Here is a 17,712-nt window from a genome sequence, read left to right as displayed (position 1 = left end):
TTGTATAAGGCCAGTAAATGGTACAAATGGCTGGAATGTGAAGATTTACAAGCTCACTTTTCTATTTTGCTGTGTGGCAGGAGATGTAAATGTTTCAAATGCTTTTTTTCTCCAGAACTGTTCTCTTCTAAACACAAGCAAGTGCTTCTCGTGGCTGAATTTCCTGGGCTGCTGCTGAACTGAAGATGCTTTTGGGTGTTAAGATGACAGTTCAGAAAGTGAGCTTGTTCTGCAGCTAGGGAGGATAAGCAGTGACTCGAGAGCTGAGACGGTATCGTATAAATGATCAGTTTTATTCTGAAGAGAACTATTTACAAAAGAAGTAGAGCATTGTTTTTACTAAAAATATGCCTTTATAGATTTTTATAATATGTATCTTATAAAAACCATACATGTATTTACATTACTGCTACATACAAAAATTACAGCACTGTGATTTATGTACATATCTATAGATACATTCTTTCTGCTTGTCCCTGCTGTGTGCTTTTTCCCTCATTCGAAGGGAATCATTGCTGCAGCACCCAGACACTTCCTTTCTTGGCTTTTTGGTTAAAACAATCTTGCTTTTTATAGTTGAGTGGGGAGTAGAGAGTTTGCCTGGTGTAAAGGCATAGCTGGAATTCACCATTCTAAGTAGGACAAGTGTTTACAGCTATCAAGTCCTTGTGCATGCAGCACTGCCTGTAACCTCCCTTGTTGCTTCTCTGTGCAAGATTATTATGTTGCCATTAGTTGATCTGTTTTCATCTCAAGGGCAAGTTGCTGATCTAAGTTTGTATTAAGGTAAAGTGCTAGTGACTTGCCTTTCATTTACACTTACTTGTTTCTTCTGTACAGTTGCTTCCCTTGCAGGGTTTACTAAAGGAAAATGGATCCCTTTTCCCTTGGGCCATTGTCATAAACATTTGCCCAAGCAGTCAACGTCTTACTTCACTGTGGGAAAGTTCTTTCTAACCTTAATCTCAGCAGCATCTCTTCTCTGTGCAGTATTTGAACAGTGACCGTGCAGCACTACTGTTTTATTAAGAATTATCTGAAAAGCAAGGCTGAGTGTTGTATCCTGCTGATCCCACTTCTTTGGGATCCTGAGTACCTGCTGGATTGATGCGCTTCCTCCATCTCATTCAGTGGGGCTTACGTTTCCTTTATGCCACATGTGTCCTGGAAATATCAAGTATCACTCATGGCATGTCTTCTAACCCAGCGCTTGCAAGGATGATCCCATACTCCTGGCTGTGACAGGATGTAGATGAGTGTTTCAATGACAGCTCAAAGTGAAATAGTCAATACCTTGTTAAAACACAACATGACAAATGAGAACGTGAAGGACTGCACTAATGAAGGTTTTGAAGACAGAACAACAAAACCTAGCTGCTATGTTAAGGCAGTTTCTGTTCTGTTGAGTAGCAGCTCAGCACAAGGAGGTCTCCTTTGGTGTGTTGTCCAGTTCATTAAACCCGATTCTCTTGTATTTCTGGGTTTAGTAGTGCAACTAAGTCTAAGTAACTAAGTTAAGGGGCTGTTTTTAAGAAACCATACCCAACTGGCACCTTAGAACACGCTGACTTTCCTCTTGCAATCTCTTCCATCACTGTTATTAAATGAATAAAACTGCAATGGGATTAAGGTAGGTTCCTCCTTAAATGAAGAGATATGCTGTGCATTTCAATTGCCTACCCCTGCAACTGAATGAGTCACTTTCAGCAAACTTGTAGCAGAAGGCACCTTTCTTCATCTCATTACTGCATCTTCATGGGATAACATAAGGCCTTTGCCTTAGGATTGCATACATACGTAGTACATCCTCATGGGGGTAGAGTCCCACATGGCTGCTGGGCATGTGGCCTGAAGAGAGCTGCTGGGGCCTGGGAAATGGCAACTGACAGCAGAAAGAAGGTGGTCTCCCACAATAAGCAGGGCATCAAGCAGTGTATAAGACAACTGTTCACAGGCATCTCTGGCATCCAGGAACCCACACCTGACTTTGCAGGTATCAAAGCATTTATGTTAATGCACATGGGCATAGCTTGAGTCCTGACAGCAGCAGATGCTGAGTGTGTGCCTCGTGTCTCTGCCTTACTGAGCCTCACAACGTAGGTAAGATGGGAGGATGAGGACTTGCCATCCTGTGAGCACGCTTGGCACTGCGCTACACCCCTTTCCATCACTTGCACAAGGAGACACGAACAGATACTCAACAGTTGAGCATTGCTCAAGGAGAAGCTAAGATTCCTTTTCCTTCCCTGCTTGTGAGACTCCAGATTCCTTTTCCTGTATCGAGGAACAAGCTGTATTGGTGGTGCTTTCCTAAGTCTTTCCTGGAGCAGAATCTGCAATCCAGGTTTCATTGCTTTCAAGTAAAGGGGTTTTACCACTCGGCTTTTCACCATCATTTTCAGTCCCAAAAAGTACTCGGCTCCTTGCAACATGGAGCTACCTTAGTGCACGATGACTTCATACCAATGTGGTAGTTTCATGCTAAGAAGGAAATATGGGAATGCTCAAATCTTTGTAGGCAGAAAGGATATTTGTACTGAGGTATAATGGATGTTCTATCCCATAGAAAAGTTGAATAAAAGTAATAAGAAAAAAAAACCCCAAGCCACCTACCTCTTACCTGCTTCTTAGAAGAAGGTGTTTGATACCTAATTCTATCAGAAAGCTTGTTGCTGTAAGCGGTGAGCAGGGATAGCAGCTCCCTGTAGGATGGTGTTTCAGCACCTAAGTTGCTGAGCAGGGCAGAGCTGAATGTGTACTGAGCTCCATCTCCTATGGGACAGTGTAGGTGGCAGCCTCTTTAAAGCAATAGGGAAACAAACTGGGGCCTGTGGGTATAGTGAGCTGGGAGAGTGTGTGAGAACTGGTTGACAGCAGCAGGATGCCTCTGAGTTTAGGCCGGCAGTCCTTGCTGGTTTATGATGGTAGACTATGTTACAGAGCAGAGCTGTAGGGTGCCCATCCAGTGCATAGGGAAGGTTTCTACTAAAGTATTGCAGGATTTCCAGCACCATTGTATGCATACACCAAATAAGCTACGTTCCTTCTCATTGATCAAGTTATGCTGACAGCAAAGCAGGCTCTGATCACCTTCGACAGGAGACTTGGCTACCTGCTCACCGAAGAACTGAGTAGTAAATGACCCACAGGCAGGGACAGATACCCATCATTTTTGCCAGGCCATAGCTAATGTTAGTGCATGGAGCAGAGGAAGCTGTAGGCTTTCTAGAGCTTTGTAGGTGCCCTCATGGCCTTTGGCTTCAGTTAGAGATGCCTGCATGCCATCTTGAGGATCAAGACTGCCGGCCCAGCGACAAAGACCTACTGATATCGTGGGTAGGCTTTCAGTGAATTAGGCTTTTTTGGGGCCTATCCAATTAAAATAACAGGTTTCCTACTCTGACTGGGAGGTGTACATGGCTTTGGGGAAAGGTGTGTGACTTGCTGAAGCTCCACAGCTAACTTTGGCCATTGGAGGGAGAGTAGGTGCCCCACGACTGAGCATCCACAACTTTTATCCAGTCTGTAATTCACTGTAGATGGTCAGTCTGGGAAGAAATCCTTAACATTCTGTGTAGCTACAGACTGCAACTCTCATCTCTGTAAGAGGAAGGAGCTAGAAAAGACAGTAACATCAGCAATCTTACAACTGCCCTGATCTGTGAGGAGCCTGAATTCTCAGTGAGGTGGGGAACAGCTACGCAGAGCTGCAGGGGAGGTGGCAGGGTATTCAATGAGGACTCAACTTCCACCATGGAGAAAGCTACACTTGTCAAAACATGGGAATGCTGGGGCCAGAGCAACTCCAGTCTTGGTGGAATGGATGAAGGAGATCACAGCTGCCAGGACCAGAAGGTGGTACAAGTGACTCCCCTCTCCTCTTGCATTCAGCCCTCTTCTTCCCCCTGTGCTCGCTGCCACAGCAGTTCTCAGTCCCCTGTGCTGCTTTGTCTTGGGGCTGCTTATTTCCTTCTCCAGCATGAGAATGCTTTTAAGACAATCAGATTATTCTTCACAGCAGAAACTGGACCGTGTCAAAGCGCCTACAATATACCCTGAAGTTTATCACTTCACTTAAAGAAAAGTGTCTCTCTGTTAGTATCACATTGTCAATTTGCTAATCTCCAATTCATGTAAACATTTGGTTCAGACCAGGTGCGGTGTAAATAGTGCAGAGTCTCAAGGGATAACTCCTTTGCCCCCTTCTTTTTTCCTTGGTGGATCAGAGTTGGGTCCAGCAGCAAGCTGGGCAGCTGCCCCACTCCCCGTCTGGAAGCAGGAATCGTTGGAGAGGTTTCTCTTTTTCAACTTAATTTTTCTTGAAAAAGGAAAAGAGACGGTTCCCTTCTGCCGCAGTGGGCTCGTCCCCCTGCTGCTCTGGCCTGAACATGGGGGAGGGCTTGGCACTCCGCTTTGTGCCGGAGCCACTGGAGAAGGAATAAGCAAGCTGGCTCCATTCCTTCGGGTGTTTGTCCATCAGCTGCTGGTCAATGACCCTGTGCATGTCATCCTGCAGCAGAGGGAGAGGAGAGGGTTGTTAGTGGCAGCTGATGCTCAAAGGGAGCTCGCGCAGCGACACGGCTGAAATGGGTGTGAAATGTGCTGTGATGAGATGGAGGAGGGATGGCAAGAAGTGGGGAGAGGTCTAGCTCCCCACCTGGCTGCACACTCAGTCTTGCTTGAGCTGTGAGGCTCTTTAGTGAGCAAGGAAGGTAAATCACACAATTCTGAGGGATAAATCGCTTGGGTGGTCCTGCAGAGGAGCATCTTGCCTGCTTTGGTGTTCTCTGACACCTCTGAACTATACTTCTCTGCTGTCTGCAGCTTGCAAATGTCCCCTTTGGGGTAAGAAATAAATAGAACAAATGCAGCTGAAAGGAAATGCCAGAATAGTGAGGATGTCTGTCCTGAGCAGGACCATGTGCTTGCCATGTGGAGCAGGCAGTTAGGTAGGTGTGACAAGAGCTGCCTGCACAGCCACTGGTAGCAGGGGAAAGGTGTTCCTGGGAGCTGAGGGGCCCACGTCAGGCATGGGCCCAACAGAGCCCATGTGGGTTTTTGCACCAAGCTTACAAAAGAGAGCTGTGCTTGTCCCTTCCCCTGGAGCCAGCAGAGCAGTGAGAGCTCTCTGACTGGCAGCTTGGCATGAGCAACTTGCACTGGTTTTTCAGATGTACCAGAAGCACTCTGGTTTCATCCATGTTTGTGCTCTACACGAAATACTTGGTTCTGTTGCTGTTAATGACATGCTAATATGTTCCTTGAAAACATGGCTAGCAATTCTGCGAATTTCAAACCTTCAGATCCATTGTTTCTGCTGTAATTGCATATTAAAATTGTAGCTTAGTGAAAACATGTGTACACAAACTAGCCCCACAGGAGAAATCAACTGTTCTCCAGCAGTTTGGTTCCTGATTAGGACTGAGGGCACTATCTGGTGAGAACAAGGTTGCTCTGAATGGGCTGTAGTGATGGAGGTGCTGTTCACTTGGCACCTTGTGCAGGGCAGCCCATCACACGGAAAGGAAGGTGCTGCCATCACCCAGTGGGTGCCCTAGCTGCTCTGTATCTCGATGTGGAATACAAACAGCCAACTTGGACTGGAAACTTGAATAATGGCTTGTTGCCAATCTCCTGTTGCAGCATTTTCTGCAGGCAAAAGGATTGATAGCCATTGCCTGGACCTGAATATAGTATAGGGATTTTTTCTGGGGAAGCAGGAGGGTGCAGAGCTATGTGAACTGGGGAAGCTTTGGATCTTTATAGAGCAGAGGAAAGGCAGAGGGAGAGTTTAAGGTTGAGTTTAAGAGGTTAAGGTAAACATCAGTGTTACGGTGAAACAGGTTTCCAGAGGTGAAGCTGCCCTGTGAAAATGTATAGCACTTAGATTTTGAAGGCACCTCTTTTAGCAACTAAAGTAGGTACCCAGGCTCCAGCATGGCAGATCTATGTCCTTGGTTAACAACATAACAAGGGATAAGCAAGATTTATATATATATATATAAAATTACACAGATATATACATATATATATATATATATATATACAAACACTATCCACTATTGAGAATGCACTGTATTTGGGTACCTGTCTGTCTGGTGTGTGAATAGGAGCACACACTTGGCTGTGGAGATTCAGGGTAGATGTACACAGAAAGACTAGGGCAGAGCTGTGGCCCTGCCTTGGCACTGGGCAGAGGCATAGGTTGTCTGGGCACTAGAGGGAGGACAAACACCAGTGGTATGAGACCTGTCTCATAAAGTAAGTCCATAAGGCTGGCTACATGGTGCTGATGTGCTCTGGGTGTTCCAGCAGGAGTTTGTGCTCTTTGCAAGAAGGGCTGAGGATGAAGGAGGTGCAAGCGGCATAGATGCTCTTTGTAAGCTGGGCTCCCTTGCATGAGATGCAGGTTTGAGCTGCCCAAGGCAGCCTCAGAGGCTGGTGGCTGTGGCCATGTAGGCTGCAGCTCTCTGCTGGCACTGCAGCATTTTCAGCCTAACACCACCCCTGTCACTATTGCATTGAAGCCACTAAGCTCTCATTCGAGAGAAACGGCCCTCTTCACTTGAAATTTGTTCCATATTCCTTCCCTATTTCTAGTAATTTCCCTCCTGCCCCCAGATAATGATGAACACCAATGGGGGTCAGATTAGGCATGGGGTGAGGTGCTACCGCTCCTGTGCGAGGCTCAGGGTTTTGCTTCTAGTGTATTTTATAGCCAGTATGATTATGTGCTTACAGAAAACTGTAATCTTGTTGATGGTCCTTGGTAAAGTGCAGACTAGAAGCATACAAGAGAAATTTTTATCAGATTAAAGCCTGCCTTTATGCCCAGCTAAAGCAGAGAATCTCTTCCCATTTTATCAGAAGCATTCGGCTTTGCAAAATAGTCCCCAAAGTACCTAAATTACCTGACTTGTTTTGTGCCTCTCTGGTTGAGCTTCTAATGCCTGGGGACATTAGGTGCTTGGAGACTGTTTTGCTACTACCTAATAACACTTCGGGTCAATATGTTAGGAGATAAATTTTTGCAGTGCTAGTGGGCCTGATCCTCATCTCAAAGCTGATGGGAGCGTGGTTGGGGTTGCTGTATTGCTACAATCAGATGACATAGTGTGAAGGGAGAAAGCAAAGGCCTGCTGTTGAAACCCAAAACTGGGAACAGTCCAGCAGTTAAATACTGAGTGTACTAGTAAGTAGGTCACCATTCCAAACTGAAAGAGAACTTGAAAACAGACAGCTCCTATGCAGAGCACGGGGTGTCACCTACTAGATAACAAAGCTGAGAAGTAAAATCCCAGTCTGTATTTCAAGAAGTTTTCCAGATACTAGATATGCTGAATACAGAGGATTAATGATATATATGCCTCAGCCTGGCTTTCCCCATGGTGACCTGGGGAGTAAAGCCTCACCACAGGATGGTGCCCCTTGTGCCCTGGGTGGTGCTGGGGTGTGTGTGTAGAATATCAATGGGTGATGGAGACACCCCACTGGTCGCTCTTGCCAGATGATGGTGAGGACAGAGATGGATGTGGGTGATGGTGGCAGCGAGTGGAGCAGGTGAGGAGATGGCAGGTTCTTGGTGAGGGTGTGAGGAGCTCACCTCAAAGGCAGGAGGGGTGTACGACTAAAGCTGTTGGTACAGGAACTGAGAAAGGCCACTAGATCAGAAACCAAAGGAGCCAGATAGTAAAAAGCCCTGAGGAAGCAAACTGTAAGCAGGAGAAAGAAAAGAAAAGAAGGAAAAAAAAGAAAATAAAAAGAAAATAAAAAAAAAGAAGAGAAACGAAAACACAGTGGAGTTGAACCAGAGGCAAGGTTGTACGGAAGAGGTTTCTGCTGGTCAGGCTGTTAGTAGAATTGGGGTCTTGAATGGTCTGCAACAAATTATTATCACTGGCCCAGACCTTTTCTCTTGTATCTGCTTGTTTTCTATTGAAGTAGCCCCCCCTTGGTGCTAGTTTCCAGGAGGAGTCAGCTTTGTCTGATCTCAAGGGCACTCTGCCTTTACACAGGTTTTCCCTGCTGACCCCAAGTAGAGCAGCTCCATGGCAGCCGCTGAACTGCTGTGGGTTTGGGTTTTTTACCTTGGTGGAGAGCTGGGATTTTTGCTTCATTTTGCAGGATCTTCTGAGCTGTTGTAAACAGTGCAGATGTACCACAAAACAATCACCACACCTCTGCCTCCCACCTTTCTGCTCCACTATGGAACTGCGTAACTGCTGTGCCTGCCCACAGACATGGCCTGCATGGACACCTTCCCTTCCTGGGCCACAGTGTGTTACTCTGCAAGGTTTATGTTACCCATGCTGCAGGCAGCCATGAGATACAGTTTGTTTCTTCATTTTAAATGGCTGTCTCTGTATAATTAATTATCTGCTTACAGCTGAAAGGCTTTGAGCAAGGCAGGGCTGTGTTTCACACCCTGAGCACCACTGCATCACTGGTTCCTGCAGAGCCCAGAGCAAAACTTCCTATGCATGGATTCCCAGGCTGAGAACACAGCAAACCCACAGGGAGGAGGGGGGAAAGACATCCAAAGGTGCATCATAGGCCATGTGCCACCCATACCCTGCCCTACTCACCTGCCAGGCCTCCAGCTGCTGCGAGAGGTTCACCTTCTGTTGGATGGCATCCAGCAGCTGGCTGTTGAGGGACATCATGTCGATCTTGCACTTGGCCAGCTCCACCTCCACCGCGTTCTTCCTGGGGAGACAGTGAGAAACTGAGTGTGTTTCTCTTTTTATTTAAAAGGAAGTGTTAAACATATCCTTGAGGAGCAGTCAACAGTTTCTTTCAGTGGCAAGTCCCCAGGTGCTAAGCTGTTGATGTCCATTGTATTCTGGACAGCCTATTAATCTGAAGAGTGGGATGGAACCATAGAACCATTGTTACTACAAAGCCAGGAGGTTTCTGGTAAGCACACTATGAAGAATATAAAGAGATATTCAGATACACTGCTGCATAAGGAAAGATAATGTGCCTGGATCTGCCATTAAAAATAGAGTTCTAAAATGAGGTAGAATAATTACATATAAATATTTATTTCCTTTTCTTCTATTTACTTGTGCATGAAAAAGAAATGGCACATGCTAAAAACCAAAGGAGCTGTTGTCTGATCACTCGATCAATAAGTCACAATATGAAACAAACAAAACCCCTCAAGGAGAACAACTCTGCTTTCAGTTGGGACTGGGACTGAAGGAAGGAAGAAATGAAGGAAGCAAGTAGATCATACACAGGCTTTGTAAGAATGTCAGACTGTTAGAACTGTTTGAATTAAATGTTACGCTTTAAGGAAACCTCCCAGTTTTAATGGGGTTGTGCTGGCCCTTGGGAACACTGCTGCTGTGTTTCTTTCCAGGCATTTGGTGGCCACTGGGCATGTGATGCCATTACCCAGGTTGCCCAAAAGGTCCTGAGTGCCCAGTGACTGAGATGTTCCAGCTGCTACTGGCTAGTGGAAAGGAATTGTCCTCTAGGAAGAAGCAATTTCCAAAGCTAGGAAATGCTGCTGACCATGCTGGGAGCACACAGGTGAGCATAAACCTTAAATCTTCAGTTCACTGCTGTGTGATGGGAAACCATAACATGACATTCTGGGAACCATCTTTCCTTGCAGACATTTTCAGGAGAAGTAATAGCATCTTGATAACTGCAGCTAATTCATCACCTCCTAATAGCTCCCCTGTGCCCCCTGCAGAAGACCAGTTTGGAAATTTGTGGGTATTTTCCAGGTAGTGGTTGCTGAACACCTCCTATTATGTGATCCTATTTTCCTGTTGCTTCCTGTGTTGCCCAATTTCAGTTTCAAGCTAAAAATTTTCCATGCCAGATGTCTGCCTCAGACAGCGACTCGATTTCTGTTTAGAGTTAGGGCTTCTGTTTTGGAGGGGAGGAGGGCTTCAACAAAAGTGACTTAACCCTTGGGGTGTGAGGTGGGAAGCTTATCACGAGCCTGCTCAGTCTGTGGCAGGATGCTTTGATTTGTAGGAATGAGAAGCTCTTGTTTGCTTCCACTTTCTGCTCGTTAATCACCCGCCACTCACCCATGCACACTTGTCACGTCCCCCTTTCTCTGGACGCCCGCCACTCAGGACAGTCAGCTGTAAATATCAGTGCTTTGTCCCAGCAGGGTCATTAACCCCATGGAGAAGCTGGACCCTTTCACTCTGGCTGTGGGTTTGAGCACCTTAAATAGCCTTTTGTTGTGAAGCTCCCTATCCCTAGTCGGGTATTACGGAGGGTTTTATTGCGGCGGCAGCGCGTTGCCATAGCCACAGCAGCACCAGCAACCCACACGCACTGGAAATGTCAGAACCACCTCTCTGCACCCGGCAGCGCAGCTGGGATGCTCCTTATTTTTGCCAACAGATGGAGGTGTTACAGAGGATAGCAATGGGAATTTCACAGCCAGCTACACAGTTGAGAGCAGCACGGATGATTGGGTCACTTAAAAGACGAAGGGACTGTGCATGCTGATTTAGCTCCCCACATCCTGGGGGGTGCAATGCTTTTTGTGTTCCTATTCTTCATAAGGGCTTATTTGGCATTTCCATAAGGAGATGGGACTGGTGGTGTCCTGGCCCATCTGCTTATTGAAGAGATTATCACATGTATGCTTTCTGTGTAGAGCACAAAGGGATGAATGTTTCTGCCCCTCTCCTCAGGGCAAAGAGTGCTTAGGGCAGCGTGGCAAGCCCCAGCACAGAGCTGGGATATGGGGTAGCAAAACTGCACAGGTCTACAAGGAGGATGGGGAAATAAAGTGGGAGAATCCCAAAAGGACAAAAAGGGAATCACAGGACTGGAGCTGAAAAACAGGCCCTGGAACAGGGAAGGAAAGCAAGTGACTGGAGAAGTGGTTTAGGGAAGAAGCCCAAGCAGGGCTGTAAGGGGGATGAGCAGGAAAGCAGGGTGGTATGTCTGGAAGAGCAAAAGAAAAAAATATGACAAATAGGGTAGACCTGGTGCTTCCATTTGGTTCTCCAAAGTTGTCTCCTTGCTGTGACTAGACCAGTACTAGGGATGGCTAAAACGTGGTTCACAGCTGCCTCCTAAAGGGGCAGCTTTGGGAATTGGCATCTCCTGCCCTGCTCCCAAGCTCCTGGCAGCATTTCCTAATGCCAGTAAAGCCAGCGCTCACTCCATCCCTTTGTAACAGTTACTGAAATTCATGGAGGGTGAGAAACCCACCTGGAGGAATCTGCTAAGGCACCCCATAACTGCTAACCCAGCCTGGCTTTGGCTGTTGGTACCACTTACTTGGCAATGGCCTCATCCCGGTCCCTGATGGCCTGCAGGAGCCTTTCACTTGTCTCCTTGTCTTCAGCAGCACCTCGCAGCCGGTCCCGTTCCTCCTTCAGTGTCGTCATTTCTACACTCAGTAGCGTGACCTGTGGGTAGAGGGAGGGCATCAAATGCAGCATTGCTCAAATTCACCAAGAGTGGGAGGGGAAAGGGCCACATGGACTCATCTGGAGGCTGAGCTCCCCTGCTTGTAGAAGCTGTGTCTATTGGGACAGGGCTGTTAGTGCTGGTGCAACCCCCTGTGCAATGTGCCAGCTCGCTAGGGGATGCTGGCAGTGCTGGTCTGAGCAAGATGGGTCACCAGGACGGCCTCAGTAACATGCAGCAACAGCACTGAAAGCTGTGCAGCTATGCAGGGCAGGACCCACCTGCAACTTGGCTTTCTCTGTGGCATCAGAGCTGAAATATTGTCCCTAGCCAAGCAGTTTGTCTTGTCCATGCATTCTCCGAGTCTGCCTGTTGTACTCTGATCTTTCCAGAGTTAAAGTATTGCAAACATCATTTAGCAGCAAATAAGATATTTTTGGAGGGGGCCCTTGTGTCTCTTGAAGTAGTATGAAGCTGAAGACAAAGGATGTGAAAATTCCCTTTCACGCCATGGAAGGTGTTACTGGCACATCTTACAATTTTAATTAGACTTTAAAATATGTGCAGAGTGTTAAATAGTCTGTGAAATGATCTATCGCTTTGGTCCTGTGCAGAGTGAGTTAATAGGGTGTGAAATCATGCAAGGTTTGCATTAGCACAGCTTCGCAATATTTCATACACATTTAATTTCTTTGTCTAGGGCACACATGCTCTGTTACACTACTCCACCACCTGGAAACCCTTCCAGCATTTGACCCACCTCCTTTCTCTAAATGCAGCTCAGTAGTGCTTGGATCCTCAAAGAAATCTTTAAATAGAGGGCAGTCAGTCAGAAAGGGCTCGTCACATCAGCGGCATGGGAGGATCTGCTGTTGGCACTGCATGGCTGGTTAGAGGGGTGTAGAAGCACCCTGTCTGTGTGCAGAGGCTGCCCGCTGTGAGCTGGGGCTGCAATCCCTTGCACTGCTCGAGCCGTGCCCTCCTGCAGCCCAGCACAGGGTGCACCTCAGAGCAGTGATGTGATAGTAGTGGTGGGAACTATTTGCTGAGGATTTCTACTGAGCACAGGGGGCAGTGGATCAAGAGGCCCAGCCATTGTGTTTGGCGCTAGGTTTGGGGTCTTAACTGGTTTTGTCTGTTTTGGGTAAGAATGGGATGACACACACAGAGGTAATTCCTGTCTCCACCTTGCTCTCAGGCAGGAGCAATGAATGTGTGTGGTGCTACAAGGTTCCAAAAGCCATTTAGGAGTTCCCCTTTTGTTGTATCAACACCAGTGACAGTGCAGAGGGGTGTGGAGGCAGCAAAGAACTGCTGCCTCCCATGGACCAGACTTCCATGTGCATTGATGTTCTTTAGTACTGAACTGAAGACAACATTGCCTTTATGGTAAGGCTGGGCTATGGGCAAAAGCTGCAGGAGATGTACTTGTTGCATGAAGCTGGAGTGCTTCTCTGAGAGCAAAGTCTGCTGCATTTGTAGTAATGTCTCATCTTTCTCCATATAACACAGAGGTGTGAAAAGAAAGCAGAGCTGCCGTCTTCCCTTTGCTCCCTAGATATTCAAAGCTCTGGTAGTCAGCGACCCCTAAAACCAGAAATGGGGGTCCAGACTTGTGATCCAGAGCAGATCCTTTGGTCCTTCCTGGATGGGGAGTTTGGGAAGATCAGACACAGCAAAGAACAACCAAGTGCTGCTCCCTCCTGGTGACCTATAGAAGCCCCATGTGTAAGGAGGTGCTATATCCAGACAAGCAGGCTGGTGTACAGATGATCACTCAAGATCTGTGAATAACCCCCTAACAGTCTCTGTTAGCATAGCTACATTGAAGTGATTCCTCCTCCATCTCAGATGTGTTTAAGGACTATGGCAGCACCACTAGAAGAATGCCTGGGCTCATGGCTCACTGAGGACAGAAGTTTGGACTCTCAAAGGTGTCTCTTGTGGTGGATGGAAGGGCAGGTGGCAGGGCTGCTCCCTTGCTGCAGTCTGCCTCTAATCAGCTGCTTTGTCACCAAGACCATTTCCATCCTCATACACATGCAGCCATCACTGCAGGGGTAGTTAATGATGCTCTCTTTTTGCTTTGGTCCCATGGTGGGAGCTCCCTTAGCCCTACACAAGGCTGTCAGACCCAGGTTGTGCTGACTTCCTCAACAGGGATGTGTTTCCTTTTTTCTTCCCCAAAGAAGCATGGCAAAAGTGCAGTGCAGCTCCACTGGCAAGATCAGGCAAGGGTGTTAACCCCATTCCCTCCTCCGATGCAGTTAGTGCCGCAGAAGCAGCTGTGCTTGAGGCTGCTGCTACTGTGGCCTTGGGATCCCCTCCAGTGTTTGGAGACGTGTCCCTGAGACAGGGATTGCAGAGCTTCTCCTTGGGTGCCTGTCTCCATTTGCTGCTTTTGGCATAGGACCTCAGACACAGGCGGTGCTGCATTCAGTGCAGATGCAGTGTGATTCTGTGCTTCAAGTGTGGTGTTGGTTTTGGGGCTGGATCTTTTATTGCTATTGTTAGCCTTAGGTGGTTCCTGTTGGCCCTGGGGTGCTACCTGGTGCCAGATCAAGATTCTCTGGTGTGTATTTATGAGGGTTTGTGATGCTGCTGTGGAGGAGGCAAACCTGCTCCATACACAGCAGAGCAGCACACAAAGTTTTGGCACCAGGTTTAGCAGTCTCCCTCTTTGTCCTAAATCTTCCTGGGTTATCTATCATGTTGATCTCTTCTATGGAAGGTATGTCTTGGAGGCTGAACCCTAGTGTTACAGGGTTACATGTAAAGTGTGCGAATTGCTAACCTGGCTGTGCAGTCGCTGCAGTTCCTCCAAACTCTGCCTCAGTTTCCCCCGTTCTCCCTCCATTAATTCCCTCAGGGCTCGCGAGTCCTCGCTTGTTCTCCTGATCTGTTCCTCTAAGGCATCATCGTCGCTTCGTCGAGAGCTCTGAGAGCGGGAGAGAAATCTCTTGCTCAGGTTTCACTTTAAAAAAGGCAAGTGCATTATTTCTGTAGAGGTTTGGGATGAGGGAGACTAAACAAGGAAGAAGAAAACTTGAATGTGACTTTGGTAGAGTTTCAGTTTTGCTCCCATGTGCCTTCCCAGGGGCAACCTGCAGCAAGCTCTGTCACCTGGGCAAGGGGACATGCACAAGCCAAGGTCTCTCTGTGCCCCCAACTTACCGTGGAGTCTGCCCCATCCAGCACATTTTGTATCAGTCTTTTCAGCTCGCTGAGCGCTGCCCGTAGGCTGCCGGCTGGAACATCTTTGGCTGATGATGTTTCTGAAGACTCATCCATGGAGGAGTCTGTAGAGACTGCTGAGTCTGCACTGTCGTTTCCTCTGAGATGGGAGCAAAGATACCGCACTTGGCAATATGCTTCCCAGAGCTGCAGCCTCAGCTGGAACAAGAGAGCCTGACATTAGCCTGGGACATCAAGACCATGGAGATCCTCCTTCCACAGTGAAGTGAGGATTGCCAAACCTCACAAATACTTGTCTAGCTTGCTATGCTGGTTTCCAAATGGAGGCAGAGGTTTACTTTCAAATGGTGAAAAAAGTGATGATACCAGAGCTGAGACCATAACCCCAATTGTCTGGTTCTTGGTTCAGCTCCAAGTCCAGATCAAATGCATTAAACTCCCTTTCCCTCTGGAGTTGGTCACACAGGACCGCAGGCTTTCCCAGGGGTACGAGGGCAAATACCTGTTCTCGTTCTTGTTCCAGCTCCTCTGCCTCCATGCTCTGCTCTATCTCAGACAGCAGGGATGTGCTGGTTGTGTTGAAGTTTTGGAGACTTCTCTCCTCACTGAGCTCTTCTACCTTGCCCTGCAGCTGCCGGTAGGACAGACGCACCTCCTGGAGCTCCAGCTGGCTTTGGTGCAGCTTGCAAAGAAAATCAAGGAATTCGTCAAGGAAGTAAGGTATTGGTGGAGGTGATATAGACTGGATGAATCCCTTGGTTTGTGAAAGAGCTGAAGGAGGAATGAGTGTCACAAAAAGAGGATTTCCAGCCAGGAGGAACATACTCTTGGCTGATACTGCTCTTTATTGGAGCTTAATAATCTCCAAATGTCATTAGACACAGTTTAAGCTCCAGAATATCCTGAAAGATAAAAATATCAGGTTAATCAGAACTAAAATGAGGAGCGTTGTGAAGAAGTTGGGACTCAGGTAAAAAAAAAATGCTGAAAATAACACAGCAGGAAGTGAATCCAAAAAGAAAAGTAATACAGATGTGGTTTAAAAAATCTATATGTGTATATAAATACAAATATATATATGAGAGAGGGACAAAACAATTCAGGGCTGTTTGAAGAGCTGGGATCCAGTGGTTATCAACCTACAGAAAAGAAATGGAAAACTCTTGCTCTCTCCTAAGATGTCTGAAGCCACAGAGGTGCCAGCTTGTTCTCCAGGGAGCAATGTTTAGTGACACAGCTGTGAGCACCATGGGGCTTGTTGGGAAACCATCTGAGCAGTGAGAGCTACAAGGGCAGTCACTGCCCTCATTTCCCCCGCACACTGACCGACTCGTTCGCTCAGATCTCCCTCCTAAGCTGCTCTGCTGTCAAGATGCTCCATTGTGGCTCCTGTTATCTGTTCCTGTGGAACAGACCCTAACTAACACCCAGGGCCTTGCTTGCTGCCATGCTTACATGAGCCATTTTATTCTTCTGGCTGTTTTGTCTGTTCCCAGTTCCTGATTATCTTTCTGGTGAGTTTTCCCCCAAACCGTATCTTTTACTCCAGTTCCCCCCCTCTTCCCTGTGCCATGGCTGCCTCCTCACCTGCAGGTCCTTGTCATGGCTTTGTCTCTCCAGGATGAGGACTCGGTCCTGCAGCTCCTCCACGGTTCCCTGGAGCAGGTCATTCTCCTCCATCATGGCACTAAGGCGATGCTCCAGCTCCCGCTTCCTGTCCGTCAGCATCTTGATCTGTGAAGGAAAGAGGTGGTGTCAGACCCTGCACTTTGCAGAGAGGCGTGAAATCAACTTCCCAAGACAGAAATGAAACGGCAAAAAGCGTAAGTATGCACATACGTATTCTGTAGCTGTATGAAAGAAACTGTATCTGTGTGTGTGAAATGACAGGCAGAAATGACCAAACAGATTAGGTGGAGACCAGCCCTGCCCACCCCTTGTACCTTAAAACTTTTTAAGACTGGGCAAAACTAGTTACTTTTGCTGGCTGGTCCCTGACTGAGCATGGTGGCATTTTCTCCTCTATGGGAGCCCCACAGGGCTGTGCCACAGCACTACCCGTATGCTTTACTGAATAGCTGCATGTTCACCAAGTCCTCACCAGGGACTTTTCTGTCTTTTTGCTTGTGAAGACTCCTTTCTATGCCATGCTTATTTTTAGCCTCATAGTGATCAGTTGCCTTTAAAATTGGTTCATTTCTTTTAATTGTCAAGGGCAGTGATTTCAGGTGGTGAGGGACAGTGTGCCAAGCAAAACCTCTGTGATTCAGTTAGCTGGGAACAGTGCACAGGATGAATCAGCACTAGCCAAGGTCACTTATTGTTTAACCAAGAAAGAGGAGCCTTTTCCAGCATGCACAGGACCACTGGGGGCTGGGCATGCCAGTTACTAGTCCAGTATAGCTCTAAATATTCCCTGTGGCCTCCTTTTAATTCATGGACCATAGATGAATTCAGCAACTTCCCAGTGGAAGGCCTCTTTGGGACCTTCTGTCTCTGCTGCTTTCCAGTTTGCTGGGAAGATTTGGCTGCATGAGGGAATATTGGCAAAATGTGTGGACTTGCTGTTTCTGCAGGGTAAAGGCTGCTGTAGGTATTGGAAAGCTGCTCTTAAGTGACTAATGGTTTCTGACATGTCTCTTCCCACCACCATTATGATTTGTGTGGGTTGGAGAAAGGGGTTCAAGAAAAATAAGAGGCATAATACAGACATTGTACTGAGAGTTCATATTTGGTATCCAAACCAGTAATGAACACCCTGTGAATGCCCATATAACAGAAAAGGCATTGCTCTGCCATAGGCATAGGGCATGGGAAGGGCATAGGGGGAAAGGGATTTAGAAATAAAGAGATGTAACGAGGCAAGGTGAGGCATGCACAGTGACAGGCATGCATGGTAAGAGCTATGCACACGCGGGCAGCCCCTTTTGAGCCTCCATACTTACTTCAAGGACCTGCTGCTCCACACCAAGGGGAGGGGAGGAAAAGGCGAGGGACCAGCAGGGAGCAGGAGGGAGGGGGAGAAAAGAAGAAATTGAGAAATTTTAGGAAAAGCTCTTCCAGACAGCTTATAAATGAAAGTAGTGGTCAGGTGGTAGAGTTGGACATCTTCTGACCACC

The 17,712-nt window shown here is 47.3% G+C and overlaps 1 protein-coding gene across 4 annotated transcripts in view; it reads right to left on the bottom strand.

The window, feature by feature from the left end:
- Positions 1–3,427: 3,427 nt before the first annotated feature.
- BICDL1 (BICD family like cargo adaptor 1) overlaps positions 3,428–17,712 on the bottom strand; it is a 44,681-nt gene continuing 30,396 nt past the window's right edge. The window contains exons 4-11 of one of the 4 annotated variants that reach the window (XR_009745672.1): positions 16,180–16,320; positions 15,095–15,274; positions 14,572–14,790; positions 14,192–14,335; positions 11,266–11,396; positions 8,586–8,706; positions 7,604–7,712; positions 4,374–4,510 (exon numbers count right to left, since the gene is read on the bottom strand). Coding sequence is in view for 3 of the 4 variants with exons in the window: in XM_061465842.1 (XP_061321826.1) it covers positions 4,310–4,510; positions 8,586–8,706; positions 11,266–11,396; positions 14,192–14,335; positions 14,572–14,790; positions 15,095–15,274; positions 16,180–16,326 (1,143 nt within the window). In the remaining variant the exon portion in view is untranslated. Of the gene's footprint in view, positions 4,511–7,603; positions 7,713–8,233; positions 8,707–11,265; positions 11,397–14,191; positions 14,336–14,571; positions 14,791–15,094; positions 15,275–16,179; positions 16,327–17,712 lie in introns of those variants that run through there. The other 3 variants (XM_061465844.1, XM_061465842.1, XM_061465843.1) reach the window with 3 other exon arrangements.

Source organism: Pezoporus flaviventris, unplaced genomic scaffold, assembly GCF_033815535.1.
Source record: "Pezoporus flaviventris isolate CSIRO_AGI_PZ_B2104156 unplaced genomic scaffold, CSIRO_AGI_Pfla_v1 ptg000041l, whole genome shotgun sequence".
NCBI lineage: Eukaryota > Metazoa > Chordata > Aves > Psittaciformes > Psittacidae > Pezoporus > Pezoporus flaviventris.
The sequence above is the reverse complement of the archived record's forward strand: the minus strand, read 5'-3'. Positions and strand labels throughout refer to the sequence as shown.